This window comes from Ursus maritimus (assembly GCF_017311325.1).
Source record: "Ursus maritimus isolate PB19 chromosome X unlocalized genomic scaffold, ASM1731132v1 scaffold_X1, whole genome shotgun sequence".
Classification (NCBI taxonomy): domain Eukaryota; kingdom Metazoa; phylum Chordata; class Mammalia; order Carnivora; family Ursidae; genus Ursus; species Ursus maritimus.
Window position 1 is genome coordinate 78896909 of NW_024423319.1, and position 15242 is coordinate 78912150.

Genomic DNA, 15242 nt, shown 5'->3' on the forward strand with positions numbered 1-15242 from the left:
GATGGGCTGAAGCCTTTGCTCTTGGAACCATAGCTCATGGCCATTCTGACTCACAGTATCATGTCTTTTTCTGGCTTAGTGAAAAAACGCCGCGTATCTTCAAAAGGGCATGATACACACAAGGGGAAGCCAGTGAAGACTGGAAGCCCTACGTTCATTCGAGAGCTCCGGAGTAGGACCTTTGACAGGTGAGGGTTGGTGCATGCCAGGGCTCTGGGAGGCTAGGATCCATCTCTTCCCAGCTTTCCCACTGGCTGTCTTATTAGGTGCCTCCCCCATTTGGGAATGTCTGCAGGGCTCTGTGTGTTTCTTTTGGGGAGGGATTGTCTGTTTTAGTCATTTTCTTTTTTTTTAAGATTTTATTTATTTATTTGAGAGAGAGAGATAGAAGAGAGCACAAGCAGGGGGAATGGGAGAAGCTGACTCCCTGCCGTGCAGGGATCCCAACACAGGGCTGGATCCCAGGACCCCGGGATCACAACCTGAGCTGAAGGCAGACGCTTAACCAACTGAGCCACCCAGGCGCCCCTGTTTTAGTCATTTTCTAAGAAACATTATTAGAGTTTGATTTAATATGCAGAGTATGTTAACGTCTACTTGTAAAAACTTTTGGTAGATTGGGAATCAGTTTTTGCCTGTCAGGAGAGGATATTTCCATGCACCCAAGGAATGTTTCAACTAGGAGTCTAAAAATCAGAAAGTTTAATTCTCTCATTGTAGAGAAAAGGAAACTTTTTAAAAATAAAAAAAATTTGTTCATGTATTTCTTTTAAATCACAAAATATTTTCCCTTTTTAAACTTTTTTTATTTTTAAATTTTTATTTCAAAATTAAACTCTGTGCCCAACATGAGGCTCGAACTTATGGCCTGGAGATCAAGAGTCTCAGGCTCTACTGACTGAGCCAGCTAGGTGGCTTTTTATCCCTTTTAAAAATATTAAAATGGGCTTTTTAAAAATAAATTACTTGAATAAAAATAATGAGTTAGAAAAAGTAATGAATAAAGCACTCTCTTTTGCTTAGTTGTTAATTCATGTGACCATTTTCAGCTTTCCTGTAATTGAAATGTTATTTAGAATTATGTGTTTCTTCAACTTAATATTCTTTGATTTGTTTTTTTTCTTGTTTTTTTATAATATTTTTTATTTATTTTTTATTTTTTTAATTTTTTAATTTTTTTTTGATGTAAAGTTCGATGATTCATTAGTTGCATATAACACCCAGTGCACCATGCAATACGTGCCCTCCTTACTACCTATCACCAGCCTGTCCAAGCTGTGATCACAAAGACAGCATGGTACTGGCACAAAAACAGACACATAGACCAATGGAACAGAATAGAGAACCCAGAAATGGACCCTTGGCTCTTTGGGCAACTAATCTTTGATAAAGCAGGAAAAAACATCCAGTGGAAAAAAGACAGTCTCTTCAATAAATGGTGCTGGGAAAATTGGTCAGCTACATGCAAAAGAATGAAACTTGACCACTCTCTCACACCATACACAAAGATAAACTCCAAATGGATGAAAGACCTGGATGTGAGACAGGAATCCATCAAAATCCTAGAGGAGAGCATAGGCAGCAACCTCTACGACATCGGCCAAAGCAACCCTTCTCATGACACATCTCCAAAGGCAAGAGAAACAAAAGATAAAATGAACTTGTGGGACTTCATCTTTGATTTGTTTATTCAGAGGCAGTGAGTCTCCTTTCTCCTCCCTCAGATTTCTTCTCCAGTCAACCAATGTCTTGTGCATTCTTTAAGAAATAGTTTTGTTTATATAAATGTGTGTGTGTGTGTGTGTCCTGCTTTTCTTTTTTTTCTTAAGAGATTTTATTTATTTATTAGAGAGAGAGAGGGAGAGAGCACAAGCAGGGGGAGCAGCAGAGGGAGAGGCAGGCTCTCCGCTGAGCAGGGAGCCGCATGTGGGGCTCAATCCCAGGACCCCAAGTTCATGACCTGAGCTGAAGATAGACGCTTAACTGACTGAGTCACCCAGGTGCCCCCTGCTTTTCTAAAAAAGCATAAATACACTCTATATTCTGCACCTTACTTTTTTCTTCTAACCTAAATTATATATCTTGGAGATTAATTCATAATAGCACATACAGATGTTTTTCATTCTTTTTCATGGACATTTAGTATTCCATTGTATGGATATATAATTTATTTAACCAGTCCCATATTGAACATTTAAATTGATTCTAATATTTTTCTGTTAGAAAAAAGTGCTGCAGTGAATGTCTTTGTACTTAAGTTTTTGCATATTTGGATAAGTATATGTGTAGATTTACTACCTAAAAGTGAAATTGCTAGACCAAAGAATATGTGCTTTGTTTTTGTTTTTTTTAATAATAATTTTTTATTATGTTATGTTAGTCACCATACAGTACATCATTAGTTTTTGATGTAGTGTTCCATGATTCATTATTTGCACGTAACACCCAGTGCTCCATGCAATACGTGCCCTCTTTAATACCCATCACTGTCCTATCCCAGTCCCCCATCCCCGCCCCTCTGAAGCCCTCAATTTGTTTCCCAGAGTCCATAGTCTCTCGTGATTCATTCCCCCTTCTGTTTACCCCCCCTTCATTCTTCCCTTCCTTCTTCTACTGATCTTCCTGCTATTTCTTATGTTCCATAAATGAATGAAACCATATGATAATCGTCTTTCTCTGCTTGATTGGGTATTTACCCCAAAGATACAGACGTAGTGAAGAGAAGGGCCATATGCACCCCAATGTGTTCATAGCAGCATTGTCCACAATAGCTAAATTGTGGAAGAAGCCGAGATGCCCTTCAACAGATGACTGGATTATGAAGATGTGGTCAATATATACAATGGAATATTACTCAGCCATCAGAAAGAACAATTACCCCACATTTGCAGCAACATGGATGGGATGGGACTGGAGGAGATTGTGCTAATTGAAATAAGTCAAGCAAAGAATATGTGCTTTAAAAATGTTTATAAATGTTGCTAAATTGTTTCCAAGGTGAGGATACTGTTTCATATTCCCACTAGGCAGTGAATGAGGGTGGCTGTTTTCCTATATCCTGGCCAACACTGTTTATTATCAAACTTTTTTTTTTGCCTTTCTGATAAGATAAAAGTGAAATGTTGTTTTCCCTTGCATTTAATTATGAAGAAGGCACATATATTTTTGTGCCTTTATAACTCATCTTTCTTTCTTTTACTGTTTACTGCCTGCTTATGTCATTTGACAGTTTTTCTTCTTTTTTCTATTTTTTTAATATTTTTATAATAATTTTTTATTATGTTAGTCACCATACAGTACATCCTTAGTTTTTGATGTAATGTTCCATGATTCATTATTTGCACATAACACCCAGTGCTCCATGCAATACGTGCCCTCCTTAATACCCATCACTGGCCTATCCCAATCCCCCACCCCCCTCACCTCTGAAGCCCTCAGTTTGTTTCCCAGAGTCCAGAGCATTTGACAATTTTTCTGTTGGGTTACTGCCTGTTTTTTACTGATTTATAATAGCTTTTCTTGCAGAAAAATTTTATTTAAGCTTTTATTGTTGAAGTATAATTAACATACAGTGTTATATTAGTTTCAACTATACAGTGTAATTGAGCAATTCTATGCATTACTCAGTGATCATTGTGATCCACATGAGTGAAATCCTATGGTATTTGTCTTTCTCTAACTTATTTCACTTAGTATTATAACCTCTAGGACAGTCCATGTTGCAAATGGCAAGATCTCATTCTTTTTTATGGCTGAGAAATATTCCACTGTATGCGTGTGTGTGTGTGTGTGTGTGTGTGTGTGTACGCACATCTTCTTTACCCATTCATCTATGAATGGACATTTGGGTTGCTTTTATATATTAGCTGTCGTAAATAATGCTACAGTAAACAATGAAATTATCGCCTTACACCTGTCAGAATGGCTAGAATAAAAAAGATAAGAAATAACAAGTGTTGGAGAGGATATGGAGAAAAAGGAACCCTTGTGTACTGTTGGTGGGAATGCAAACTGGTGCAGCCACTGTGGAAACAGTATGGAGGTTCCTCAAAAAATTAAAGATAGAAATAGCATATGGTCCAGTAATTCTACTACTGGGTATTTACCCAAAGAAGATGAAAACACTAATTCAAAAAGGTAAATGCATCCCTAAGTTTCCTTGTAGGAAATTTTAATGTTTGTGTAGTTACATTTATTGCTATTTTAATTACTACTGGGGCTTGTCTCTCCCATGTTTTTTCTACTACTCTATGACTTCATGTTTTTCAATTTAATATTAGGTCCATCTAGAATTATGTAAAGAGTGAGATAGACATTGAGCTTAGTGTTTTTCCAGATGTTTGTTCCAACACAGCTTGGCCAAATAGTCTATCTCCAGTATGATTTAAAAAAAAAAAACAACTGTTTCCTAGTTAACTGAGTATATGTGTTGAGAAGGTGGTTGTAAAAATTGTTTTTTAGATCAGTCTTGTCTTTTTCTTCTTTTTTAAATTTATTTTAATTCTAGTATAGTTCACATACAGTGTTATTTTAGTTTCAGGTGTACAATATAGTGATTCAACAATTCTATACATTACCCAGTGCTCATCATGATAAGTGTGCTCCTAATCCCCATCACCTATTTTACCCATCCCCCCATCCACCGCCCCTCTGGTAACCATCAGTTTGTTCTCTATAGTTAAGAGTCTGTTTTTTGGTTTGTTATTTATTTTTCCTTTGTTTGTTTTGTTTCTTAAATTCTACATATGAGTGAAATCATAAGGTATTTGTCTTTCTCTGACTGATTTATTTCGCCCTGCAGTATACTCTGTAGCTACATCCATGTTGTCGCAAATGGCAAGATTTTATTCCTTTTTATGGCTGAATAATATCCATTGTATATATATGCCACATCTTCTTTATCCATTTATCTGTTGATGGACACTTGGGCTACTTCCATAATTTGGCTATTATAAATAATACTACAATAAACCTAGGGGTGCATATATCCTTTCGAATTAGCATTTTCATATTCTTTGGGTAAATACCCAGTAGTGTGATTGCTGGATCATATGGCAGTTCTATTTTTATTTTTTTGAGGCACCTCCATACTGTTTTCCACAGTGGCTGCACCAGTTTGCATTCCCACCAACAGTGCGTGAAGGTTCCTGTTTGTCCACATCCTCGCCAACACTTGTTTCTTGTACTTTTCATTTTAGCCATTCTGACAGGTGTGAGGTGATATCTCACTATAGTTTGGATTGGATTTGCATTTCCCTGGTGATGAGTGATGTTGAACATCTTTTCATGTGTCCCTTGGCCATCTGTATGTCTTCTTTGAAGAAATGTTTGTTCGTGTCTTCTGCCCATGTTTTAATTGGATTACTTATGTTTTTTTGTGTTGAGTTGTGTAAGTTTCTTATATATTTTGGATACTAACCCTTTATTGGACATGTCATTCAAAAATCAGTCTTTTCTCTTTATTTGCCAGTGTTTTAAATGGGTGATGCTGCTCTGGGTTAGATTAAATTAGCTAAATTTGCAGATGTATCTTTTCTTTCTAGGCAAGCTGTTGGTTGATTCCTTTTCTTGCCATCCAGAGAAGAGTACGCTATTGACAGGATATCCTAGGTTTAGCTCCCCACCTCTGCCAATGACCAGGCTTCCTGCCTAGGATAGGTCATTTCTTCCCTGACACATGGGGTATATGCCATTAGTTGCCAGCCCACATTAAGGTCCACTAAAGAAGGCCCCACCCCTTGGGTGAATGGCAACATCAAGTGAGGCCTTCAGTGGCAGAGCCTCTGGGGCTCAGGCTTTCTTTTGTGTGGCCCACAGCTCAGATGAAGTGATTCTGAAGCCCACTGGAAGTCAGCTGACCGTGGAATTCCTGGAAGAGAACAGCTTCAGTGTGCCCATCCTAGTCTTGAAGAAGGATGGATTGGGGATGACGCTGCCCTCACCATCATTCACTGTGAGGGATGTGGAACATTATGTTGGTAAGCACCATGGGCCCTCTTAACTGGGACATTGTTTATTCCTATCAAGTCCCATGACCCTTCCTCTCCAGTCTACCTTTGTATTTCTTTTCTAGCCATCTTGGGAATCTGAGGTAAAGTGATTTACCCAGAGTCATTCTTTGGCAAAACTAGAACCAAAATCCTGCTTTTCTTTTCCTTTTCCTCTGGGTGGGCCACAAACCTCCAGGTTAAGCCCCATTTTTCTTTTGCCTGGGGAATTCCAGGGATCATGGTGGTCTCTCTTCTGTTGAGATGAGAAAGCCTTTGACTTTTGCCCTCATGTGCCAGTTGTCTCCTGGGCATGAGTTTTTGGGGATAGAAAGAGAAGTGAGGAAATAGGGCCCCAGCACGTGGACTGTACTGTGAGTGAGGCTGTATGTCAGGCTATTCTGTTGCTCTGGCAGGCCTGGACCCAGGACATAGATCTAAGGAGAATGTGAGGGATTCCTGCCCCTACCTCCCAAACATGCACACACGGATACAGTGTCTGAGGTGAGAAGTTTTGAGTGTCAGTCCATTCTAGGGACAGATGAGGAGGGGAGGGAGGCTTCCTTGGTCCGAGACCATTTGGTGCAGAACCCATCTCGTTATTCCAGGTTCTGACAAAGAGATTGATGTGATTGATGTGACCCGCCAGGCCGACTGCAAGATGAAGCTCGGTGATTTTGTGAAATACTATTACAGTGGGAAGAGGGAGAAAGTCCTCAATGTCATTAGTTTGGAATTTTCCGATACCAGGTAGGAGGGGCAGGGGTAAGTAAAAAGCCTGACAAAGTCCCTGGAAACTTGTGATATACTGAGTGTAAGTGTTCCTTTCCCTCTTTCTTGGGAGTTTCTTCATTTGGAATGATGAGCTGGTTTATACTTTCTAGGGTAGGTGATCACATTATAACAACCAAATTGTGTTTCTCTTCTACAATTTCTAGCTTTGGATAGAGTGTACAGAAGCTATTTAAATTAATTTTTGTCTCCTTCAAGACCTAGGGCAGCTTTCTTATACCTTTTATTGGTATTTAGATTGTGGCATGGTCACTGTTTAACTCCCAGGATAGGTCCTCTGTCCCTGGAAATAGATTTACTGAATTAACCCCAAGTAGTTTCTCTAAGGATAAGGTTTCTTAGATTTAAAAGAAAAAAAGCTGATAACCTTTAAATGATTCTATGTGGACTAATGAACTCAATAGATATATGTAGTCTCCTCTGTGCTCAGAACTGTGGGAGATCCCCCAAAATTATAACATATCTGTTTGTACTTAGAAAGCTTACTGTCTGATTACTTTTTTAACTTTTAATTTTGGCATAATTATAGATTTACAGGAAGTTGCAATAAATACACAGGGAGGTCCTGTGTATTCTTCAGCCAGTTTCCATCAATGGCAACATCTCACTGAACTGTAGTACAGTATTAAAACCCTTGCTGTTGTTTTTTTTTTAAAAAAGATTTTATTATTTATTTGACAGAGAGTGAGACAACGAGAGAGGGAACACAAGCAGGGGGAGTGGGAGAGGAAGAATCAGGTTTCCCTCTGAGCCGGGGAGCCCATTGCGGGGCTCGATCCCAGGACTCCGGATCATGACCTGAGCCTAAGGCAGATGCTTAATGACTGAGCCACCCAGGCGCCCCCTTGCTGTTGGTTTTAACATGCAAAGTTAACAACCTGAGGATTTAAAAAAAAAAAAAAGACTGTTTGTTTGTACCTCACTTCATCTTGCAAGACTATTTGAAGTGGCTTACAGAGATACAGAGGGAAAAAATAGACACAAGATTTGAACAAAAGGAAAATAAAGGTGGGGAAATAGGATGCATCTGTTGGGTAATCTACACACAGAATGCATGTGTGAGTGTCTGGATAGTTGGTAGAGAAGGACTGTAGAGTTTTCAGTGAATTTTGTAGGTCAGGACAAGGAAGGGAGTGCAATATTATAAGGTTTGTGGTTTTACATAAGATAAAAACAACCAGATGTTTGGGAGAAGTACTTCTTTACCTGAAACTGAGCCCTTGAGAGGTTTCTTTAATGGTTCCTCATAAAGACGCTGTGGGATGGGGACAGTACAGTAATTGTTATTGACCAAGTACCAAGTGAGTGGACCTGGGTTGGGAGAGTTGTGAGCATTTAGTGGAGGAAATGATCTCCTTTAACTGGGGAGTGCTGTGGAGCTAGGACTTGGGACTTCTAGAGCTGAGTGGAATGAGGATGCTGACCAGACTTACAGAATTAAGTGTCCTATGTGCCCTTAGGGATTCTGTGGAAAGAAATTCATTTGACTCTCACTGGGATGGGGAACATTTTATTCAAGCTCTAACCTTTAATTCCCAATCAGCTGACATCTGCTTTCCACCCCTTCCTTGCTAGGCTTTCTAACCTTGTGGAGACTCCCAAGATTGTTCGGAAGCTCTCATGGGTGGAGAACTTGTGGCCAGAGGAGTGTATATTTGAGAGGCCCAATGTGCAGAAGTATTGCCTCATGAGTGTGCGGGATAGCTATACAGACTTTCACATTGACTTTGGTGGCACCTCGGTCTGGTACCATGTACTCAAGGTAGGAATGACTGACTTTTAGAGGCAGCCTGGCCTTGGGCCTCCCTCTTTGTTTCAGGTGGCGCTGCTGAGGTCTACCTGCCTCCCGGATTCTATTTGGGTGAGATTTCCATATGACTATTCTCTTGGGGTTGGGCACTTAATGGATATGCCATATAAATTGTCTCTACAGTTTTGATGCTTAACATTTTTTTTGAATAACCTAAGGTTTTCTCTGACTGTTAATCTTAATTGAACCAATCTATACTCCTATGACTATGTATGGAAATGTCCATATTTGCTGTAGAAATTCTTGGTAACATGAGAAACTTCCCCTCCCCCATCTTTATTGAGGTATAATTTATACACCATAAAATTAGTCTCCAAGTGTATAGTTTGATGAGTTTTGACAATTATATGTAGTCACATAACTGCCACTACCATCAAGATAGAGCATATATGACAAGTTTTTTTTTAACGTCTGCCTTCCTATGGGTAGTTTCCCTTTTAGTGGTTGTTAAAATTTTGTAATTAGCATATTGATTGTTGGTGACTATGAAGGACTTTTGAGGTCTGGAAAACAAATTTCTTAAGTAATTTTGATTCTTTTCCACCCTCACACTATTGAATTTTCTTATCAGAAATGCCAAGGAAAGAGCAGAAAACTTGGATATGGCTCTTGTCCAAATGATCACAAATCCTGAACTACTTGTTGCCATTGGCTTAGCATGAAATTGGAGAATGTAAATCACTATTATGCAAATGTTAGATTTCACTTTTTTATTTTATTTTACTTATTTGAGAGAGAGCACAAGTGGGAGGGGCAGAGAGAGAGGGAGAGAGAATCTCAAGCAGACTTCTGCGCTGAGCGTGGAGCCCGATGTGGGGCTCAATCACAACCATGAGATCATGACCTGAGCCAAAACCAAGAGTCGGATGCTTAACTGACTGTGCCACCCAGGTGCTCCTAACTATTTTATTTTAAAATAATTCCTTTTTTATAGAAAAATTGCAAAATGGTAGGAAGAATTCCTGTGTGCCCTTCACTTAGATTTCCCAACATTACCATTTTATTATATTCTTTCTCTAAAGCAAACATAATAAAATGGTTCCCTCTATATATTTTTTTCTGAAACATTTGAGACTAGTTGCAGACATGCTGTCTCTTTATCTTGTAATAATTCAGCGTGTATTTCTTTTTTCTTTTTTTTAAAAAGATTTTATCTATTTATTTGACAGAGAGAGAGACAGCCAGCGAGAGAGGGAACATAGGCAGGGGGAATGGGAGAGGAAGAAGCAGGCTCCCAGCGGAGGAGCCTGATGTGGGGCTCGATCCCAGGACCCCGGGATCACACCCTGAGCCGAAGGCCCACGCTTAACGACTGAGCCACCCAGGCACCCTTCAGTGTGTATTTCTTGAAAATAAGAGCATTCTCTTATATAACCACAGTATAGTTATCAAAATGATGAAATTAATATCGATATAATACTATTATCTAATCTGATCTCATTCAAATTTCTCCAATTTTACAATAGATAATTTCTAGTGTTGTTGCTTTTCTATATTGAAATTTATTATCATGAAATATTGGTTAAACTAATCAAGCTGTGGGTTGGGGATATTTTTATTCTAGTGGGCTTTTGTTTCTTTTCTGCCAAATAATCTGTCTGGTGATCGTCCAGGCAAAACATAATTAGGAAATAAAATGTTTTTCTAACAGATAATTGCCTAACATATAATCTTCTAGAAGTCCTTGGGCAGTTACTGAACTTTTAAACTTTTATTAGCTTTGATTGCAGGTGTGAGAAGGAACACTCTCTGTAAATGGCATTTAAAGACAAATTCAATTTTCTCTTCATCAGTAATGTGGCCTTAAAGTCTCTTAGGGCTAGTAGTATTGATCTACTCATCTATAGAGGCCATTTCTCATTCGGCATTGCATTTAAAATAGGAGCTTTTGGTGTACATTTGTCCTAAGTTGAACAATTTTGTTTGGAATGCCCTTTCCAAATCGTTTTTGTCAATCTTACAGAAGCTTAAAAGCACAAAGTGCAAAAGGACCGTTTAAAGTTTTTCAGATCCACATGAAAATGATCCTTGGATGGGTTTGGGAAAGAATTCTGTCATATTACATGGTCATGGAGCATGAGAGAGAGAATATCCTTTTGGAGACCCTCTGGAGGACTTTTCTGGAAACTCTTGATATTTTTGGCACTTCAACCTCTTTTTGTTTCAGGGTGAGAAGATCTTCTACCTGATCCGCCCAACAAATGCCAACCTGACTCTCTTTGAGTGCTGGAGCAGCTCTTCTAACCAGAACGAGATGTTCTTTGGGGACCAGGTGGACAAGTGCTATAAGTGTTCCGTGAAGCAAGGACAGACACTTTTCATTCCTACAGGTCTTCCCTGGGCCCCTCTGGGAGGGTTTCAGGAGGGCGGGAAGCGGAAGGGAGGTTGTGGCACCAGAGCCAGCTCCTTCCCGTGGTGGATTGATCTGATTATGTGGGATATCCCTCTCATATCAGCTGATAACTCAGAACTGGACCACAGAAAAATTCACATGATGGCCAGTGGACAGCATGGTCACTTCATGAAGCTATAAGTGGAAAGGTCCAGGAAAAGGTTGATAGATTTCCCTTGAACTGGGCTGATGTCAACTTGGTAGATGGATAGAGAATAGGTCTCTCAGCCCCATGACTCTAGGGATAGTGCCTGGGAGGCTAGCTTTGCAGGCTATCAATCAGACTTGGGGTCTGCCAAGTCTGCAGACTTGGGGGGGGCTTCCCCCCCCCAAACAATACATGCCTAGGCTTCACCCCTAGAATTATGAATTTGTAGGTCTGGGGTGGGATCTGAGTGTGTGTTTTGGAAAAGTGTCCCCAGTTGTCTCAATTTGGGGAAGTTGACATCTTTACCATGTCGAGTCTTCCATGAACTCAGAATGTCTTTCGTTTATTTATTTTTTATTTTTTTATTTTTTTAAATGTTTTTTTATTATATTGTTAGTCACCATACAGTACATCCCTGGTTTCCGATGTAAAGCTCGATGCTTCATTAGTTGTGTATAACACCCAGTGCACCATGCAACACGTGCCCTCCTCACTACCCATCACCAGTCCATCCCATTCCCCTGCCCCCCTCTCCTCTGAAGCCCTCAGTTTGTTTCTCAGAGTCCATTTATTTAGATTTTCCTTGATTTCTTAATCTTCATTCTTTGATTTCAGAATTAGTGTTAAATTTTCTCAAAACTCTGGTAGAATTCTCTAGTGCAGTCACGTGGACCTGGAGATTTCTTTTTTGGGAAGTTTTTAATTGATATTCAATTTCCATGAACGTTAGTAGGCTGTTCAAATTATCTGTTTCTGGGTAAGCTATGATAGTTGTGACTTTCAAGGAATTAGTCCATGTTATATAAGTTGTCAAATTTATGTATGTAAAAGTTGTTCATAGTATTTTCTTACTATCTTTTTGATGTCTTCCAAGTCTCTAGTGATATCCTCTGCTTCATTCCTGATATTAGTTATTTGTGCCTTCTCTTACTGTGTCAAGCTTGATGGAGGTTTGCCAATTTTTCGAACTTTTTAAAGAACTGCTTTCTGTTTCATCAATTTTTTTCTGTTGTCTTTTGTTTTCAGCTTCATTGATTTCTGCTTTTATCTTTGTTTGTCCTTCCTTCTACTTGCTGGGGGTATATTTTGCGCCTTTCTCCAGTCTTGAGACAGGAGCTTAGATTAGTGATTTCAGGTTTCCCTCTTTTCTAATGTAAGCATTTAGTGCTATAAATTTCCCCCTCAGCACTGATTGAGCTGTGTCACATATTTTGATATGTTGTGTTTTCATTTGCATTGGTTTCATTGGTTCATTTTCATTTCATTAGTTAAATGTACTTTTAGAAAAATTGGAATGTAGTTCACACACCATAAAACTTACCATGTTAGGAGCGCCTGGGTGGCTCAGTCGGTTAAGCATTGGACTCTTGATTTTGGCTCAGGTCGTGATCTCAGGGTCATGAGATCGAGCCCCGAGTTGGGCTCTGTGCCAGCAGGGAGTCTGCTTAAGATTCTCTCGCCCCCTCTCCCTCTGCCCCTCCCTGTCCCCTATGCCCGCTCTCTCTGTCTCTAAAATAAATAAATCTTTAGGGACACCTGGGTGGCTCAGTTGGTTAAGCGTCTGCCTTCAGCTCAGGTCATGATCCCAGGGTCCTGGGATCGAGTCCCACATCAGGCTCCTTGCTCAGCAGGGAGCCTACTTTTCCTCTGCCTGCCACTTCCCCTGCTTGTTCTCTCTTTCTTTTTCTCTCTGACAGATAAATAAATAAAATCTTTTTAAAAAATCTTTTAAAAAGCTTACCACTTGGCGCCTGGGTGGCTCAGTCGGTTAAGCATCTGCTTTCGGCTCAGGTCATGATCCTGGGGTCCTGGGATCGAGCCCTGCTTAGCGGGGAGCCTGCTTCTCCCTCTCTCTGCTGTTCCTCCTGCTTGTGCTCTCTCTCTCTCTCTCAAATAAATAAAATCTTTTTTAAAAAGGAAAAATCTTACCATGTTAAAGGGTGCATGCAGTTCAGTTTTGTTTTTTTAGGGGGAGAGTGAGAGAGGAATTGAGAAAGGGGGGCACAAAGAGAATCTGAAGCAAGCTCGGCACAGAGTGCAGAGCCCCACACAGGGCTTGATCTCACAACCCATGATCCTGAGATCATGACCTGAGCCGAAATCAAGAGTTGGACACATAATCGACTGAGCCACCCAGGTGTCCCTCATGCAGTGTTTTAATTTTTGTTTCAACTGTCAAACATAATTTCTAATACCCAAGAGAAGGAAAGTCTATTGTATTTACCTGTATTTTTACTCTTCTGCTGTTCTTTCTTCCTGGTGTTCCAGGATTCTTGTTTTATCATTTCCTGTCTATTTAGTGTGTGTGTATGTGTTTTTTTGTTTTGTTTTGTTTTGTTTGTTTGTTTTTTAGTGAGAGAGAGAGAGTGACAGGTGGGGGGGGAGAGAATCTGAAGTAGGCTCCCAGCGCAGAGCCTGACACGGGGCTTGATCTCACAACCCTGAGATCACCATCTGAGCTGAAATCAAGAGTCAGATGCTTAATCCACTGAGCCACTCAGGTGTCCCTGTTTAGAGTTTTAGGGTAGGCCTGCTGGTAGTAGATTTTCTTAGTTCTCCTTCATCTGTAAATGTCTTAATTTCCCTTTTATTCCTAAAGGATTTTTTTGCTGGTACAAAATTCTGAGTTGGTAGTTCTTTCCTTTACGCACGTGGAAGAATGTTGTGCTGCTTCCATCTGACCTCCATGGTTTCTGATGAGATTTTAGCTGTCATTCAAATTGTTTTTTCCCTTGTATGTGTCATTTCTTGCTATTTGTAATTTCTTTTTTTCTTTAGTTTCTAGCAGTTTGACTATAATGTGTCTTGGCATGTATTTCTTTCGGTTTATACTATATGTGTTCTTTGAGCTTCCTGAATGTGTAGGTTTATATTTTTTGTCATATTAGTGAAGAAATTTTTAGCTATTATTTCTCTGAATGCTTTTTCAGTCCCACACTCTAACTTCTTTTCTTTTGGGTCTCTGGTTATATGAAAGCTGTATGTATTTGCTGTAGTCCCACAGGTCCCTGAGTTTATTTTTTTCAGTCTATTTCCTCTCTTTTATTCATATTGAGTATTTTCTATTGTTATGTCTTCAAGTTTTCTGATTCTTTTCTCCATTGTCTTTATTTTTCTGTTGAGTCCATCTGTTTCATTATTTATTTCAGATATAGTATTTTCCAGTTCTAAGATTTCCATTTGTTTCTTATTTATATCTTCTCTTTTTCTTTTTTTTGTTTCAAGCATGTTTGTAATTGTTCATCGAAGCATTCTTATGATAGTTCCTTTAAAATTGTCATATGGGGTGCCTGGGTGGCTCAGTCAGTTAAGTGACTGCCTTTGGCTCAGGTCATGACCTCAGGATCCTGGGATCAAGCCCTAGGTCAGGCTGCCTGCTCATTGGGGAGTCTGCTTGTCCTGCTCACTCTGCCCCTCCCCCACTTGTGCACTTGCTCACTCTCAAATACATAAATCTTTAAAAAAATAAAATAAAATTGTCATATAGTTCTAACATCCTTGTCTAATATATTGTATAATGCTGGGTGTTCTTTTCTGTTGCACAGATCTATTTGTCTATTCATATATCACTATCATGTTGATTTGATTACATTGGTTTTATATAGAATGTTTACTATATGGTGAGGCATGTTACTGCCCCCCATAGCCATCTGCTTTTCTCTTTTGTAGTTTTCTGTGCCCAGGCATTTATTAATTCATTTATTCATCTTTGAATCCTTTGCCTAATAGGGTGTCACATAATACCTTTTCTACACTGGGCATTTAGTAACTGATTAATTGAATTTGCCTGTCAGAGATTTGAGTTGGATTAATTTGCTTATTGGTATGAAGTCCCATGAACTGGGTATAATCTACTTAGTTCCACAAGCATTGTATGTCTACTGAATACCCCCACATGGAGCTAGGTGCTAGAGACAAAAGATCGATAGGCCATTTCAGTATCATGTTCTAATAATCACAATAGGCATTTACCACAAGTTTTGGGAGTGTGGAGAAGAGCACTTATTCTAACTAGAAGTTTGTGAAAATCTTCTCAGAAGAGTGACACCTGACAGGTAAGTATGGACTGACCAAGGAAAGAAAGGCAGAAAAGTCTTCTCAGACATAGGGAAA

General features: G+C 39.4%; 1 protein-coding gene across 2 annotated transcripts in view; it reads left to right on the forward strand.

Annotated features, from left to right (window-relative positions):
- The window catches only part of PHF8 (PHD finger protein 8), a 105277-nt gene that overhangs the window by 20614 nt on the left and 69421 nt on the right, over positions 1 to 15242 (forward strand). For both annotated transcript variants that reach the window (XM_008710832.2, XM_008710833.2), the window contains exons 4-8: positions 80 to 188; positions 5818 to 5978; positions 6596 to 6737; positions 8355 to 8541; positions 10757 to 10919. In XM_008710832.2, the coding sequence (XP_008709054.2) occupies positions 80 to 188; positions 5818 to 5978; positions 6596 to 6737; positions 8355 to 8541; positions 10757 to 10919 (762 nt within the window). The remainder of the gene's footprint in view (positions 1 to 79; positions 189 to 5817; positions 5979 to 6595; positions 6738 to 8354; positions 8542 to 10756; positions 10920 to 15242) is intronic.